The sequence below is a fragment of the Lolium rigidum genome, chromosome 1 (assembly GCF_022539505.1).
Source record: "Lolium rigidum isolate FL_2022 chromosome 1, APGP_CSIRO_Lrig_0.1, whole genome shotgun sequence".
NCBI classification, from domain to species: domain Eukaryota; kingdom Viridiplantae; phylum Streptophyta; class Magnoliopsida; order Poales; family Poaceae; genus Lolium; species Lolium rigidum.
The window spans coordinates 125,254,687-125,270,425 of NC_061508.1; the positions used below are offsets into that span (position 1 = coordinate 125,254,687).

At 43.3% G+C, this 15,739-nt stretch overlaps 2 protein-coding genes across 3 annotated transcripts; both read left to right on the forward strand.

Moving 5' to 3' along the window:
- Positions 1–309: 309 nt before the first annotated feature.
- On the forward strand, positions 310–8,690 carry LOC124668385 (puromycin-sensitive aminopeptidase). Of its 2 annotated transcripts, none has more exons than XM_047205564.1 (33): positions 310–442; positions 836–919; positions 1,057–1,104; positions 1,350–1,490; positions 1,817–1,892; positions 2,072–2,151; positions 2,663–2,776; positions 2,866–2,940; positions 3,144–3,251; positions 3,341–3,553; positions 3,651–3,712; positions 3,819–3,846; positions 3,920–4,006; positions 4,115–4,140; positions 4,408–4,471; positions 4,551–4,631; positions 4,820–4,867; positions 4,970–4,988; positions 5,126–5,130; positions 5,245–5,256; positions 5,340–5,396; positions 5,587–5,696; positions 5,770–5,850; positions 6,023–6,206; positions 6,612–6,760; positions 6,837–6,975; positions 7,052–7,198; positions 7,410–7,491; positions 7,581–7,756; positions 7,872–7,982; positions 8,071–8,187; positions 8,281–8,352; positions 8,461–8,690. In XM_047205564.1, exons 1-33 carry the CDS (start codon positions 353–355, stop codon positions 8,539–8,541), a joined length of 2,967 nt encoding a protein of 988 aa, XP_047061520.1. In that variant the 5' UTR covers positions 310–352; the 3' UTR covers positions 8,542–8,690. The 2 variants fall into 2 exon arrangements, with proteins under 2 accessions (XP_047061520.1, XP_047061575.1); XM_047205619.1 differs by having other exon boundaries at positions 2,075–2,151.
- A 1,692-nt stretch (positions 8,691–10,382) lies between these two features.
- Positions 10,383–11,607, forward strand: LOC124681821 (protein SRC2 homolog). Its single transcript, XM_047216628.1, has one exon. It carries the CDS (start codon positions 10,461–10,463, stop codon positions 11,409–11,411), a length of 951 nt encoding a protein of 316 aa, XP_047072584.1. The 5' UTR covers positions 10,383–10,460; the 3' UTR covers positions 11,412–11,607.
- The last annotated feature ends 4,132 nt before the right edge of the window (positions 11,608–15,739 follow it).

Genomic DNA, 15,739 nt, shown 5'->3' on the forward strand with positions numbered 1-15,739 from the left:
TCCCATCGACGCGCAGCTTCCATCAACCTATCTCTCCACCCGTGGCGTCTGATCCTAATCGACCCTGTGCCGCAGCTGAGCGTCGCCGCCGACGCCTCCCGCGCCGCGCCACGGTCGTCGCCATCGCCGTTCCCGCCCCCTTGCCATCTCTCCGCCGCTGCCGATCTTCGACACCGGTTTCCTAGGTACGAGCTTCCGACGACCACTCTAAATCTCGAACTAACTTCCAAAAATTCCGGGCGCGCGCCCGCCCGCCCGGCACGCCGTCTAGATCCGTCTTTTATCTGTTGATGTGATGATAGGGTTTCCTATAATAGGGTTAAGGCCGAACTCGATTGCGTTGTGATTCGGGATGGCTCGTCGTCTCATTAGCCCCGCCGCGGCGTGCCAGGGCTGCGGTTTGGTTAAGGCTGGGTTTCTGGGCATGCTCTCCCCCCTCCATGTGATTCCGCTCTCCCTCACTCAACTACTCCTTCCTTTCCATCCAATGTTCTCCTCCTCCTCCTCCCCCTCCTGCAGATTCTAGCTACTTTGCATCATATAGTGGTTAGATGAAGTCACCTATATGATGGAATTGCTATGGGGTAGTAAGCTATTTTTCAGTGTAGAAGTTAGCAGATTGCTGGTTTTCTTGAATTGGTTGGGTTTCTTCATTCATGCACTACTCTATTTCTAGTAATATTCAGGTTTATATGTGGATGCATCTGACATAGACTTGCACTAGATTGGCATGGCTGGCATTTGTGTGTGTGGGGTCGTTATCTAGCATTTTGCAGTTAGTGAACTACTGGGCTTCTCTTGACTATCTATCCACTCTTTTTTTTTTCTCTCTCAGTATCAAAGATTGCCACCACCCTCATCAAAGAGGAGTTCTGCAGGGAATAATTACTCTAGCTGCCGCGCTAATCTAGCGAAGGAGGTGGGGTCCTTCTTGTAATCTTGTTGCTGTGTGATAATCGTATATATTTATTGCGAGGCGCTACCCCCTTTTAATTTTAGCTCTGTTGCATGTCGTTACGTTTTGTCGCTTATAGATTTCTGTTTCTGTTATCGCAGGGTTCGCATTGGACAAGAACAATACCGAAACCTTCTTTGTCGTTACATGTTAGTATCTTCTTCCATACGTTACTAATCTTTGTTAAGAAAAGTACATATTTGTCTCCTCAAAGTTGATTTAACTGGGTTGGTAATAACTTCTTGCATTGTGTAACTAAAATCAAATCCTCAAGTGAACTAATCTGCATTTATAACAAGTGCGTTAAAATAGCATATTTTTGCTCGTGGCATGCAATGTACTTATTTGGCTCTTCCGTGCTGCATTCCCCTTATTATTTTCTTCCGTATTTCAGAGCTCAAAGTTTGTCAGCAAGAGGACATCTTGTTCGGTTGCAACAGAGCCGCCTCCTGCTGCTACTGAAGAACCAGAGATGGATCTTCCAAAGGAGATATTCTTGAAAGATTACAAAAAACCCGATTACTTGTTTGATACGGTAACTCGTCTTTCCCTTTTCAATTTTAGAATCAGTATATGCACTTCCATTTCTGGAAAATTTCTAACTGCTGTGGCATATGGCTGGTTGTGGACATGTGATTAGCGATTCTCGTATTTTAATAGAAAGGTCAAAGGAGACATGCTAGCATGTACATCCTTGTTTAAGAATCCACAGTAGAAACAACAGTGCTCATGTGCTGGCTGCTGTATGATCAACAAAAATACAAGTCTGAGATATAGTTCCTTGTAAATTGGCAATGTGTCTTTGCTATTTGCTAATTGTACAATATTTTTATATTTTTTACCATATACAAAATTCTGCAGGTGGATTTGGAATTTCAACTTGGTGATGAAAAGACCATAGTTACATCAAAAATAGGTGTATCTCCGGGCAATGAAGGTGAAGATTTATCATCTATACTTGACTTTGAAACTTTCAATAGTACAATTTGGTTTCTAGTTAGATGTCTTCAGGCCTCCTGTATATTTGTTTGCCTGTCAATTAATTTTCCGAGTTTGAAATGTTCAACATTAGGATCTGGATTTATTCACATACTGTTGTAATATTTGTTTTTATAGTAGGCAATACATCTCCACTAGCTCTTCACGGACGTGATCTAAAGCTGTTATCAGTCAAAGTCAATGGCACAGAGCTGAAGGTGATACTTCGTGTGATCTACTTCTTTCATATAGCACCTACTTTTGTGTGTGCATGCACTCACATGGTACTCATATGTTCATGATTTTGAGAAATACAATGGGAATAACACAAGGTAATTCTAGAATGAAAGAACAGGGTTAAAGCTAATAATAGGTTACACACAATACTCCCGAAGTTCTTATTTGGAATATTAGAAGTTGGATAAAGTACATGCATGTACATGACAGACAGAAAAGGAAGCGCATATTTTAGTTGCTATATACTAATACTAGTGGTCAAGCGTATAAGAAGTGGTGTTTGACATTCTTACTGCATGCTTCAGGCTAAGTATTTCATCACACTAGATCCCATAAGTACAGTGATAGCTATCTGTTATTTTGTGCCACTCTGTGTGCCTAATTATTGTACGGCAGCTGTCGTTCATAAGCATTTTTTTCCATTGAAAAAATCTTTTGGGTGCTATGCAAGTATACTAATATTCGGACTTGCATATCTCTACTGAACACTAGAGTGATGAGTATACAGTTGATCCACGCCATCTGACAATTTTGACACCTCCTGCTGGTGTATTCACTTTGGAAATTGTTACGGAGATCTATCCTCAGCTCAACACTTCTTTGGAGGTACGCACTACTCAAGAGGGGCACAAACTGTACTAGATCTTTGAATTAAAATGTCCCGTGCTCTGTTCTGATTTGCTGTAAGTTTACAGGGGCTGTACAGATCGACTGGTAATTTTTGCACCCAATGTGAAGCTGAAGGGTTCCGGAAAATTACCTACTTTCAGGTAGGTTGCATTTTTGGAAATTATGACCCATATATATAACCATGAGTCCATGACGATGATTCTCTGTTGTAGGATATCATATATTGGTACCTAGTATGCTGCATCAAACAAATCCACCTTACTTGTCTATCAAAGATTACGTTTTACCTATTGTTTGGTGATGAGACATGACTTACATATGCACTTGTTGAATGCTATCACAGGATCGCCCAGACGTGATGGCAAAGTATACTTGTCGTATTGAAGGTGATAAAACCCTCTATCCGGTGTTGTTGTCTAACGGCAATCTTATCAAGCAGGGTGATCTCGAGGTACACTGCCTTCCAATGCAATCATTAGAGCTGGTGATGTATCACGGAATGTCATGTTCAACCATATGCATTTTTTTCCTTAACTACAGGGTGGAAAACACTATGCATTGTGGGAGGATCCGTTCAAGAAACCATGCTACCTGTTTGCCTTAGTTGCTGGTCAGTTGGAGTGCCGGGAGGACTCATTTGTTACATGTTCTGGCCGCAAAGTTACACTTCGAATTTGGACCCCTGGTCAAGATTTGCCGAAAACGTCGCATGCTATGTATTCTCTTAAAGAAGCTATGAAATGGGATGAGGAGGTTGGTTGAGACTCATTTACTTATGTTTTTTTCTACAAGTCTTTATCAGAACCATTGACATAATTATTAATCCAATTCATCCTTTGGATTGTGCCAGGTGTTTGGTCTTGAATATGATCTTGATTTGTTTAACATTGTTGTTGTTCCTGATTTCAATATGTAAGTTTGTTTCCTTATTTGCATTAGTACTCTGCCAAAAAGTTGGTATTGCAGTTCTTTCTATTGGCATTGCCTCTTACTGATTAAATAACTGTATTATTTGCAGGGGAGCAATGGAGAACAAGAGTTTGAATGTAAGAATTTGCCTCTGTTTAGGAAGTATTCCTGCATCAATAATTTGCTGATGCTCTGCTTATCAATTAATAGGTATTCCAATCTAGACTTGTGCTAGCATCTCCAGAAGCTGCGACTGATGGTGATTATGCTGCAATTTTGGGTGTCATTGGACATGAGGTATATGCCGTAGAAGTTCTCAGTTTTTCATTGTATTTATATGATGACGCATTTATGATATACTGAATTTAGTTGTGCATTTGATATTGACTCTGATTATTTTTGCAGTACTTCCACAACTGGACTGGCAATAGGTAACATCTCAACACGAGCAGCTTATGGATTTATCTTTTATTATTTTGTCATCTCAAAACAACATCATCGGGTTGCTCTGTTGCTGATTGCATCTTTAGTAGGGTTTTCATCTCTTTCTCTTTAGTTTAAGTGACTTCATGGTGCTTGAAAAAGTTTGAAACCTCTCAACAGAAAGTATCTCCATACATCTAATGTTTTTCCTGATGACATCACATGCATGAGTAGTCTAGAATGTGAATAATCCTTGTGTGCCTATCTATTTGCAGAGTGACATGTCGTGATTGGTTCCAGCTAACACTGAAAGAAGGATTAACTGTCTTCAGGGATCAGGTACTCATGCAGTAGACCATATATTATCTTCTTTAGATTTGGTTTCATTTTTTCTTGACTAATTAAGTTGTTTGTGCAGGAATTCTCATCAGATCTTGGCTGTCGCACAGTGAAGCGCATAGCTGATGTCTCTAAACTTAGATCCTATCAATTCCCCCAGGTTCTCTACATTGCAATCTGTGTCACTCCATTCTATTTAGTCTGATGCAGATGCTGCATACTCCGTTCTATTTAGTCTGATGTAGATGCTGCATACTCCGTTCTATTTAGTCTGATGCAGATGCTGCAATGAACTGGCAGCCACATGGTTTCTTTTGTTTTTAATCATTATTTTCCCTTGATATCCAGGATGCTGGGCCTATGGCACATCCTATTCGCCCCCATTCGTATATCAAGGTGATCATACTTTAGGTCTCAGCTGTTTGATTTTAATTATCATTTAATGCACAAGTACAGTAAATATCTTGTGTATAATAATTCTTTGTATTTGATTGGCAGATGGACAACTTCTATACCGGTGAGTTGCTTTGCCTATGAATTATTATGCACATAATGAGGGGTACCACAATGTTAACTAAATACTTCCAATCCCCTGAAATCTTTTCTGACTGATCTTCTTAATTTGGTGACTTTGGATGTGGGCGACCTGGGCAGTAACGGTATGTGTTTTCCTTGTTATGTTTTGTATTAGCTAAACTTTGCAATTCTATTTCTGACGTTTTCTTTTGCTGCTTTTTGCCTCTTCATCCAATGGTTATGGTATCTCCTTACAGGTTTATGAAAAGGTTCGTCTTTTTTTATTTGTCATTTCCTGTGCCTTAAAGAGAATAACTGTAGGCTGAAACCTATGGATCTGCACTTGTTGTAGGGTGCCGAAGTTGTCAGGATGTACAAGACAATGTTTGGAGCTACAGGGTTTCGAAAGGTAAAGGTCACATGTGGAAGCTGTGTTTTCATAATGTCTTATTTTGTTACAAAACAGTTTCTTAAATGTGATATTGCATTGGGATGCTTAATTAGTGAATCTGCTACACATTGCATGTATTGATATTTCTCTTTTCTTTAACTGTCAAATATGGTTATATATTCATTTGGTTTATTTACATCTACTGTAGGGCATGGATCTATACTTTCAGAGGCATGATGGGCAAGCTGTGACTTGTGAAGACTTCTACGCAGCGATGTGTGATGCTAATAATACACAACTCCCAAACTTTTTACAATGGTAATAGACGTCTACCATTCAATTATTTTACCTGTTGAAAGCACAATCTGATTTTGAAGGAACCATCCAATAGGTACTCTCAAGCAGGTACACCTACTGTTAAGGTATCTTCATCATACAATGAAAGCTCCAAGACATTTTCTTTAAAATTTAGGTAAGCTTCTGCATTCTCCAGTTTTGATTTACATTTACAAAGCCTAATAAATATTCTGGGCTGATATTATTCTTCCATTTTATAGCAATTTTGTGCATACTGGTAGTTGCCTTTTTGTTGCTAATTTCTGAAAGGGGTACTAAGTTCATCCACCTTTTTTTTAATCTCTTAGTCAAGAAGTACCACCTACTCCTGGCCAACCGTTGAAGGAGCCAATGTTCATACCTGTTGCCGTTGGACTTGTTGATTCTACTGGAAAAGATATGCCCCTGACTACCATTTACAGTGATGGAATGCTCCAAACACTCTCTAATGATGGTCAGCCGATTTTCACCACAGTTCTCCAATTTAATAAGGTAACATCATCATTATTGTCTTCCTGCAAAAGATCATCTTGAATACCAGTGGCAGGGCTATAAGCTTGTTTGTGCATTTAACTGTACCATCTAGAAGGTGTGCATTTAACTACCATCTATATGATGTCCAATTTAGCTCTGCTGCTCTGCCTTCTTCGTTGATAGTCTGTGCTACATTACCTTGTGGCACAGTCTAGCATTTTCTTCTAAGGGCTTTACATTGAAAGCTCATTTTTCTGGACTTCAATAGTTATAGGAACTCAGCTTTGAACTCTAACAAAGTAATTTACTATTGTTCAGCTTATCAGCCTTTGATTTCGTATTTGCAGTAGATAGTCAACTACTTCTTCACATTCTTGTCTGATCTTCTTCAGTTGCTGAATGAGACATGTTTTGATCTTTCAGAAGGAGGAAGAGTTTATATTTAACAATGTATCTGAGAGACCAGTTCCTTCCTTGTTGAGGGGCTACAGTGCTCCCATCCGTCTTGATTCTGATCTGACTGAGAGTGACTTATATTTCTTACTTGCCAATGATTCAGATGAATTTAACAGGTTTATCCTCATTTGCCCGTTAAAAATATGTGCCTTTTAGTGTAGAGTTGAATATAACTATTATTTTATTCCTTAGATGGGAAGCAGGTCAAGTATTAGCACGCAAATTGATGCTCAGTCTTGTTGCTGACTTCCAGCAACAGAAAACACTGGCTCTTAATCCAAAATTTGTTGATGGACTTCGAGCAATCCTGCGCAGCACAGTCTTGGATAAAGTAATTCTTCGTCTGATTCAGTTGTGATTTATGACAGCAAAATTCAATTTAAAAGGGATAATTTGGGCTGCTACAGGAATTTATTGCAAAAGCAATAACTCTGCCTGGTCAAGGGGAGATTATGGACATGATGCCAGTTGCAGATCCGGATGCAGTTCATGCTGTTCGCACTTTTATTAAGAAGGAACTCGCCAGTCAACTCAAAGATGATCTTCTTGCAGCTGTAAGTGACATCAGGCAACCACTACAGTTGTTCTGAAAATTGTGGCAGTGCTCTATTTTAACCACTATTGGGGGTACTTATTTGGGCATTTTGATAACAAACACTGGCCGAACAGGTTTTGTACAATGCCCCAAAATAAGTATTGTTGGGCTGGCTTTTGTCTTGTCTTACCAGTATGCTGTGACACTTAACTGTTTTTTGTTCATCTTAGGTATCAAGCAACAGAAGTTCTGAAGCTTACACATTTAACCATGATAATGTGGCTCGCCGTGCATTGAAAAATACATGTCTCGGTATGTTTTGATGTTTCAAAATTGTGCTCTGACATGTGAATTATGTTTCAGGTAATGTATCTTAATATATTCTCGGGTGATTTTTGCAGCTTATCTTGTATCCCTGAACGAGCCAGATGTCACTGAACTTGCACTGAATGAATACAACTCTGCTACTAACATGACCGATCAGTTTGCTGCCTTAGCAGCACTATCTCAAAACCCAGGTCAAGTTCGGGATGATGCCCTTCTGGACTTCTATAACAAGTGGCAGCATGACTATTTGGTAAGTTTGTTGCTGCTTGTAGAATTATTAATTTTCGCAGAACAATATTAATGTGCCACCTAAGTAGAGATCAATTTTACTACACGTGAGCTTATACCTGTCCATGTTCCAATAGGTTGTAAGCAAGTGGTTTGCTCTGCAAGCTACCTCAGACATTCCTGGAAATGTAGCCAATGTTCAAAAGTTGCTGTCTCACCCTGCTTTTGACATGCGGAATCCCAACAAGGTACATGGTCCTTCTAGTTGAACTTGTATGGCCTTCAAACTTGTGGTAGCATTTGAGGATCTTACTTGAAGATTTGCTCGTGGTTCAGGTATACTCTTTAATTGGAGGATTTTGCGGGTCACCTGTGAGTTTCCATGCGAAAGATGGTTCTGGTTACAAGTTCTTGGGTGAAGTCGTCTTACAGCTCGACAAAATAAATCCTCAGGTTTGTTTCGTATATCTTAATAAAATAAATGAACATCCCACATCCAATTTAGTGTTTTAGTCTGGTTTTGATTATATTTTCTGGACAATGAAGGTTGCATCCCGCATGGTATCAGCGTTCTCTCGGTGGAGGCGATATGATGAGACCAGACAAGCTCTTGCCAAGGTATCTCCAAAAACCCGTAACTCCATATTTGGAAAACGGTTTGCTTATTCTGCTGAATAGGTATTATACAGGTGCGGGCTAAGTCTAACACGCTCCTTTCTTATACAGGCCCAGCTGGAGATGATTATCTCAGCCAATGGACTCTCTGAAAACGTCTACGAGATTGCTTCGAAGAGTTTGGCAGCTTAGTTTCATGTGCGAAAAATCTATATGAATGTCAGACGGTTGTACCCTTTACCATATCCAGGGTAGCGCAAGTGTACTTAACTGAATATACTTTTCTCAGCATGAATGAATAAAAAAAAGAAACAGGCCACTAGAGTGTGGCAATACATCTGGATTCTAGTATCATGCCTGTTTTCATGTGGGATTGAACCAAGCTTTCCTGAAGTGCTCGATGAGCACCGCATTGATATCTTTTAGATGCGGAGTAACCCAAAGCAATCCTTGCCATGCTTCTATTGTTTATGGTTATATTTCAAAGGTTCCACATTAGTGGACGTCAGACTGCTCGCATTTGCTTGCTGCTGGTAAGGGTGGCGTTAAGTTTCTATTCCGCCTTTTATTTTCTTCACCGACATGCTAGAACTGCCCAAAGCATCTGGTTCTGGCGAGCATATTCTGGCATATCGTAGTACAAGTATCAGGAGCTGCAGGGGCTCAAGACTCCCTCGCATGTTTTTTTCTGCCAGTTGTTGGACTGATTGATGCATTTTGCAAATCTGTGAGCTGAACAATGTTTGGTTATGATATTGTATTGATTCTTAGGATGAAATTTAGATGCAGTTTATCGTGTGGTATGAGTGTGATAGGTAGATATTCTTGCACTTTGTTTCTCGGTGGAAGATGTGCAATTCTAGGTCTATTCACTTCGGTTAGAGGTATGGGTCTAGACTGATACGGGAAGCTGTGCCCTTTTCAGCGTCTTTGGTGGCGTGCAGACGCGGTTCCGCGTCCAGACCGCGTTGCATTGGTCTGCTGCCTCCTTTTGGAACACCGGCATCATGGGACGGAGTGAGGATATGCCTCCACGGTTTCCGGCCCACTGGCCAAGTGCTACGAACTTCGCTGTCATGGTTCGGTTCCATCGGTCATTGTTTTCTTTGACCGAGAGATAATTGGTCACCGTCTGCGCGCGCGTCAGGGCGCACTTTGCAGTCGCAATTGGCACGCCTAAGAGCAATTCCAATAGTATAGCCAACTGTTGGCTATAACAAGATGTCATATCATTTGTAGTCATCATATAGCTAACATGTACAATAGTTGGCTATAAGAATGTAGTACTTTACTAATATATAGCCACTTTTCACTCTCATGAGCGCTCTAGAAGACGCGTCAGAAGTATCTGCTATCGATAAGTAGTCTCACCTCCCTTCTCTCTCTCTCTTCTCTCTCCTCCAACTCATCTAAAATATATTATTTAATGTCTTATAGTCAGCTGACTGGACTCTATTGTACTTGCTCTAATTCTTACTCGTTCGCCACCGGCGCTTCCAGAACCATTCAGCATGACATGGACGGATATGTTGGTGGAATCATGTAGTATCTACTACAATCTTCTGCATTAATTCGCGTGGTTAATAAGTTTGGATAGATTGTGAATGAATGCCATTGCTCATTGCTGTATGCCTGTATAAGTGCATATAAGCCCAAACAGCATTTGTGACGACGCGTCCTCCCTTTGTTAGTAACCTCATTAACCATGCTCACCGTTCCTTCGCAACAAAGGAAGCCGAAATCAGCACCTTAACGTCTGCATTCTGCAGGGTGCTTAGCTGCTAAGAAATGACGAGGAAATGGAAAGCAGTAAACGAGAAGAAACCGAAGTTGCTGCACCGCGAGGAAGAAGACGGAAGCGGCCAAGAACGTTTGGGTACCGTGCACCCTCGTCCGTCCGTTCAACCTCCTCTATCGTCCCGACGGCACCGACGTGTGGGCCCCACCAGAAACGGCGTCATCGGACAGGCGCCCCGCTCCTATTTAAACGCGGCCCTAGGCGTCAGTCACCAAATCACTCAAAGCAGAGCACAACAGCTCGTTCGTCAGCACTCAGCACCAGCCACCGAGCTTCCATCGTTCGTTTTGGCCGCCGGCGGCGAGGGTCAAGGATGGGGTCGAGGTACGAGGTGGAGGTGACGGTGAGCTCGGCGCGGGACCTGAAGAACGTCAACTGGCGCAACGGCGACCTCAAGCCGTACGCGGTGCTCTGGGTGGACGACGGCCCCAAGTGCTCCACCCGCGTCGACCTCGACCACGGCGAGAGCCCCGAGTGGGACGAGAAGATCGCCGTCCCGCTCCCGCCCACCTCCACCCGCCTCGAGGACGCCGTCCTCTACCTCGACGTCGTCCACGCCAACGCCGCCGAGGGCACCAAGCCGCTCGTCGGCTCCGCGCGCCTCCCGCTCCGCGACGTCCTCGACGACGCCGGCCTCGGCGGCCGCGCCTCCCGCACCCTCCGCCTCAAGCGGCCCTCGGGGCGGCCCCAGGGTCGCCTCGACGTCCGCGTCGCCGTCCGCGAGGCCGCGCGCTACTACGACCCCGCCTACCCGCCGCCCTACGGCCAGCCCGCTGCCGGAGGTGCGCGCGACCCATACGCCGCCCCCGCGCCGACCTACGGTTCCGCCGCTGGGTACGGTTCGGGTGGGTACGGCTCCGGCGGGTACGGCCAGCCGGCGTACGCCGCGCCGCCGTCTGGGTACCCGGCCGCCTACGGCGCCCCGCCGCAGCCTGCTGGGTACCCTGCTGCCTACGGCGCCGCTCCTGCCTACGGAGCTCCTGCTCCTGCTCCGGCGTACGGAGCTCCTGCCCCTGCGTACGGATCGAGCGGGTACGGTTCGGGCGCGGCGGTGACGGAGGACCCCACGAAGAAGAAGAAGGGGATGGGGATGGGCGCCGGGCTGGCGGTGGGCGCGGCGGCGGGGGTGCTCGGCGGGCTGGCGCTGGCGGGCGGGGCGAGCTACATCGAGGACAAGATCGAGGACGGCGTGGCGGAGAAGGTGGAGGCCGACCTGGCTGCCGGCGGTGGGTACGACGACTTCGGCGGCGACGACGACTACTAGAACTTACGGAGAAACCCGGAGCCGAGAGAATGTGTGCGGCGACTGCGACGGGCGATGGTTCCTAGCGAGTAGCGAGGGTATCGATTTCTTTTATGTTCTCAGCGGAATTTGAATAATAACGCGAAAAAGAGTGAAACATTCAAGTGTACTGTAGTACCCAGATGAATTCAATCGCATTGAAATTAGACATTTTGTTGAACATTATAAGGGAATTTGGAAGAAGCGTGCAATGTAGTTTATGGTGATGCTGATCTTGCTGCCCCGCTGTTGGTTACTTTTTCCTTGGAAAAATTAGAACATCATTCTTGACTCTTTGGGCAAGTGGGGATGAAACGTCCGAGCAAGAACAAGGCGACGATGACGTCTTGTTTGTGCTGTTCTGGGTGAGAGCGCGCGAATCTCCTCAAATCTCAGCAGGGATAGATTTTTCGCCTTTCCAGAAAAATGGAAACACAGGGAAATGTTTTTTTTTAGAACGGCACGGTAGCTTGTTGCGTTACACAGTAGTGCCACGGGCCGGAATGCCCACTACGCATCGGCTCAGTCCCGCACGGGGAAGCAGCCACGGTCTAAATTGGTACGGGCAGCCTAGAAAGTGTTCGGGCTCGGCCCACAGCTCGCCTGCGGGCTGCGGCGTTCTCCCGTTCTGGTTTGTCCGTAGTAGTAGCCCGCGGTCACTTCTCAAAAAACAAAAAAAAAAGCCCGCGGTTGACATAGCCACATAGGGCAGGAGGACATTTCTCTACTGATTTCGGAAAATGTATACGTATTTCTTTTTCTTCCTCTTTAGACCAGTTTGGTTCATCGTCAAGAGATTTCGGCATGTATTGTTTCATGCTTTGTCTTTTGAGTGGGAACCATCTTAGGTTCTCGCATGTAACATGCTGGGATGGACGGTAGAACATGTCCCTCTACATGCTAAATTTTTTTCCTAAATTTTTTACGGGTTGGAAATATGTTTTATAAATACCGGGTGCATATGCACCCGGGATCAGATTTGATTTTCCGGGCTTAGGACAGGGTGTTTCTACACCCGGGTGCATATGCACCCTTTATTTGAAACGCATATTAAATATATTTAAAAATGTTAGAAAAATACAAATAAAAATTCTTTGTGTATACCTTGACATGTTACATGCTTACAAAGTTGTTTCAGCAAAAACCGATATGTTTCATGCCTTGTGAAAAAAAGACAAATCTTAGGTGCTAAAATAGTCTAATTTTTGAGACATTATTTGCCTTTTTTACACAGGGTACAAAAAATGTTGGTTTTAGGTGAAAATTTACGTGCACACATAGAACATGTCCCTCTACATGCTAAATTTTTTTCCTAAATTTTTTACGGGTTGGAAATATGTTTTATAAATACCAGGTGCATATGCACCCGGGATCAGATTTGATTTTCCGGGCTTATTAAGGCTTTTTAAAATCTACGGGCTCCTTTGATTCAAAGGATTTGCATAGAAATTGTGTAGGATTTGGTTCCTATGGGAAAATTTCCTATACATGTTGTTTGATTCATAGGAACATAACCTATAGGAAAAATTCCTATAGGAATCTTGTAGTGTAATTCCTATAGGAAAAAAGCATTAGCTCATACCTCATGGAAAATTTCTTTGCTACAATCAAACAAACTTCATCTTCCTATAGGATTCAAGTAGACATGCCATTCCAATCCTATACCTTTCCTATTCCTATGTTTTTCCTATCCTTCAAATCAAAGGAGCCCTACAAGGTTAGTGCATCTTCTGTAGATTTGGTCTTTCTGCAGTAGCTCTTAATCGGATGCTTGGAGCAACACCAAGATGCAAATTAAATATAAAGCTAGAGATTAATTAATACTTACTTTAAAGGGCTTCGATGCAACCTCTAGTTTTCTTTCACGTGTGTATTTTGGTTTATTCAATCCGACGCAATCTGTTTATGTCACACCCCTTGCCCCGATGGTGATCTGGGACGTGAGCGCACACACGGATACAAGAGTAATTTCAATCTGGAAGAGAGAAGGAAGAACACGGGAAAACGAGAGAAAGTTTTCAGGGATTGTTTTTCTTCTATTTCTTTTCTTGCCTTTCCGCTTACAACTCCGGTTGTTATATACTCAGCTGCCAACTCCACTCCTACCCCCTCCCCCCCCACACACACACAGGTGTATTGTACATCTACGTCTTGACTAGTTCAGGTGCGACAGTTTAGGTATATACTAGCAAAAGTGCCCATGCGTTGCGACGGATCTAAATTAAATACTCTGCAGTTCTTTTTAATTGACTTAAATTTAGCAGAAAGTTGTACTAAATTCGAGTTTATTAAAAGAGATTGGAGGGAGTAAGTAGATTTCTCCATATCGCAGAAAACAATCGATTCATTTTTGTTTCTAACATTATCATTACAAACAACATAGGTTCCATCAAGATTTCCTTTTCATACCATTTACAATGTAGTATTTGTTTTCACCCCTTAACTCTGACAAATATTTTCTATGATTCTTGATGCACTTGCTACTTCATAAAGCTGAATTTAATTTACCTTGAACAATCGATGGTTATCATCTAATTTGCATATTATCTTCAATGTTTATGATTAAATTGTCATCTTACCTCTAAGTAGGTAAGTAAGGTCTTAAAATCCTCTAAGAAAAAACTACATATAACTCTAGAGAATGAAGGATCATTGTATGCACGCAGGATATACTTGAAACGAACAACTACACGTGAAGGATGGACAATCTTCACGGGTGTGTATGAAGTCGGACACTTCTTATTGTTTCATCCTGACCATCTAGAAACACCAAGGCCCGGAAATACTGAACGGAACCTGGGACTAGGCGAGGATGAAAACTAGTCAATCAGGGTACGCCACGTAGCTGACAAGGTATGTATTTCCACTACGTATATGATGTGTATTCATCGGCCACCGACGCGTAAACAATTAATGCGAGCGCAGCTAGCTGCGCTAACCCGTCGTCCCAAGCGCTCAAAATCAATTCACCCACGCCTCCTTCCCCTGCTCGCACCGTCCTCCCTACCCCAACCTCCACCTGCGGCTGCTGGTGGCCGGCGCCGCCCTCCCTACACCGCATCAACCCCCGGCTAACGGCGCGCCATTCCTACCAGCGCCCAGACCGCGGGTACCCCTGGCCGGCGTTCCTCATGGTGCCCAGCCGCGCATCGGCCTCATCGACGAGAGCCACCGGAGGAAGGCGCCGCGCATCCTCAAGCTCACCGGCACGCGTGACCTCAACCTCGAGCTCGGGTGGCGGAGGCCTTCGGCGGGGCGCAGCAGCCGTCAAGGTGAGCGGAAGCTCCTAGACCACCGAGGAAGCAGATCGATTTGGGATTCAGTTTCTCTCTCGTTCTGTATCTAGCTTGATCCACAAAATGCAGTTTTGCTGCAGTTTGTTGGATTTGGAGATTTTTTGTTAGGTCAGGCTGCAGATCTCAAATTGATTCGGGTTGTGGTTCCTTCTTGTTGCGTTCTTAAATTCTTTCTGTTTGATCTCGTGGACTTGAATTCATCTATTTTCATGGATAGTTCTAAAATACCAGTGCAGTGCAATGAACGATTGTGAAGCCACTATGGATTGTAACTGAAAAGTATGAAGTATTTGATGGGAAACAATGCATCTATTTTCCTGGATAGTTCTGAATTATCAGTGTAGTGCAATGAACGATTGTGAAGCCACTATGAATCGTAATTGAAAATTATGAATTATTTGATGGAAAACAATGCAGAGTTGTGGATTGTGGCTTACTGTTTTGCGTGTAACGTTCTCATACTTGGATTTGTGGCTTACTGCTTGCATCTAATTAGCTAGCAGCAGCTTAGCAGTGTTTTACGTACTCTGAAAATCAATGGATCCCATTTTGAAAAAGCAGCGGATATTCATTAATCCGTAGATTAGCAACATTTTTTTAGTTTTTTCATTTTCTGTAGATTAGCAACTTCTATCGAATGCTCGAATGCTTCCGACTCAAAAAATGATGTCACTAATTATGCTGCCGTTTTGCAAGTAATCCCTTTCACTAATCCAGACTGATAGTTGGATCTTCCAGTTTCTCCTTCACAAAGCTGAGAATCAATTTAGCAACTCGCATATAGAATGAAAGGACATTGTACTACTCTGACAAATTTTGTTCCCTAGTACTAACTACTCTGATATTTGCCTTAACTCTTGCCGTATTTCATCTCGTATTCAACTTGTATAGGAAAGTTAAAGCAAATGTATTAATTAGATGCTATATTAAGTGTCAATCTAATAGCAGACATTGATGCTCCTGATTTAGACCTCGCGCGTAGCCGGGTTCCAAACGTCCGGGTCGCACCAAGGC

Coding starts and splice junctions, on each gene's coding strand:
- LOC124668385 (XM_047205564.1), top strand. CDS start 353: ATGGCTCGTCGTCTCATTAGCCCCGCCGCGGCGTGCCAGGGCTGCGGT. Junction 3,847..3,919: donor TGGAGAACAAGAGTTTGAAT/GTAAGAATTTGC, acceptor ATCAATTAATAG/GTATTCCAATCTAGACTTGT. Junction 8,353..8,460: donor CCAGACAAGCTCTTGCCAAG/GTATCTCCAAAA, acceptor TTTCTTATACAG/GCCCAGCTGGAGATGATTAT.
- LOC124681821 (XM_047216628.1), top strand. CDS start 10,461: ATGGGGTCGAGGTACGAGGTGGAGGTGACGGTGAGCTCGGCGCGGGAC.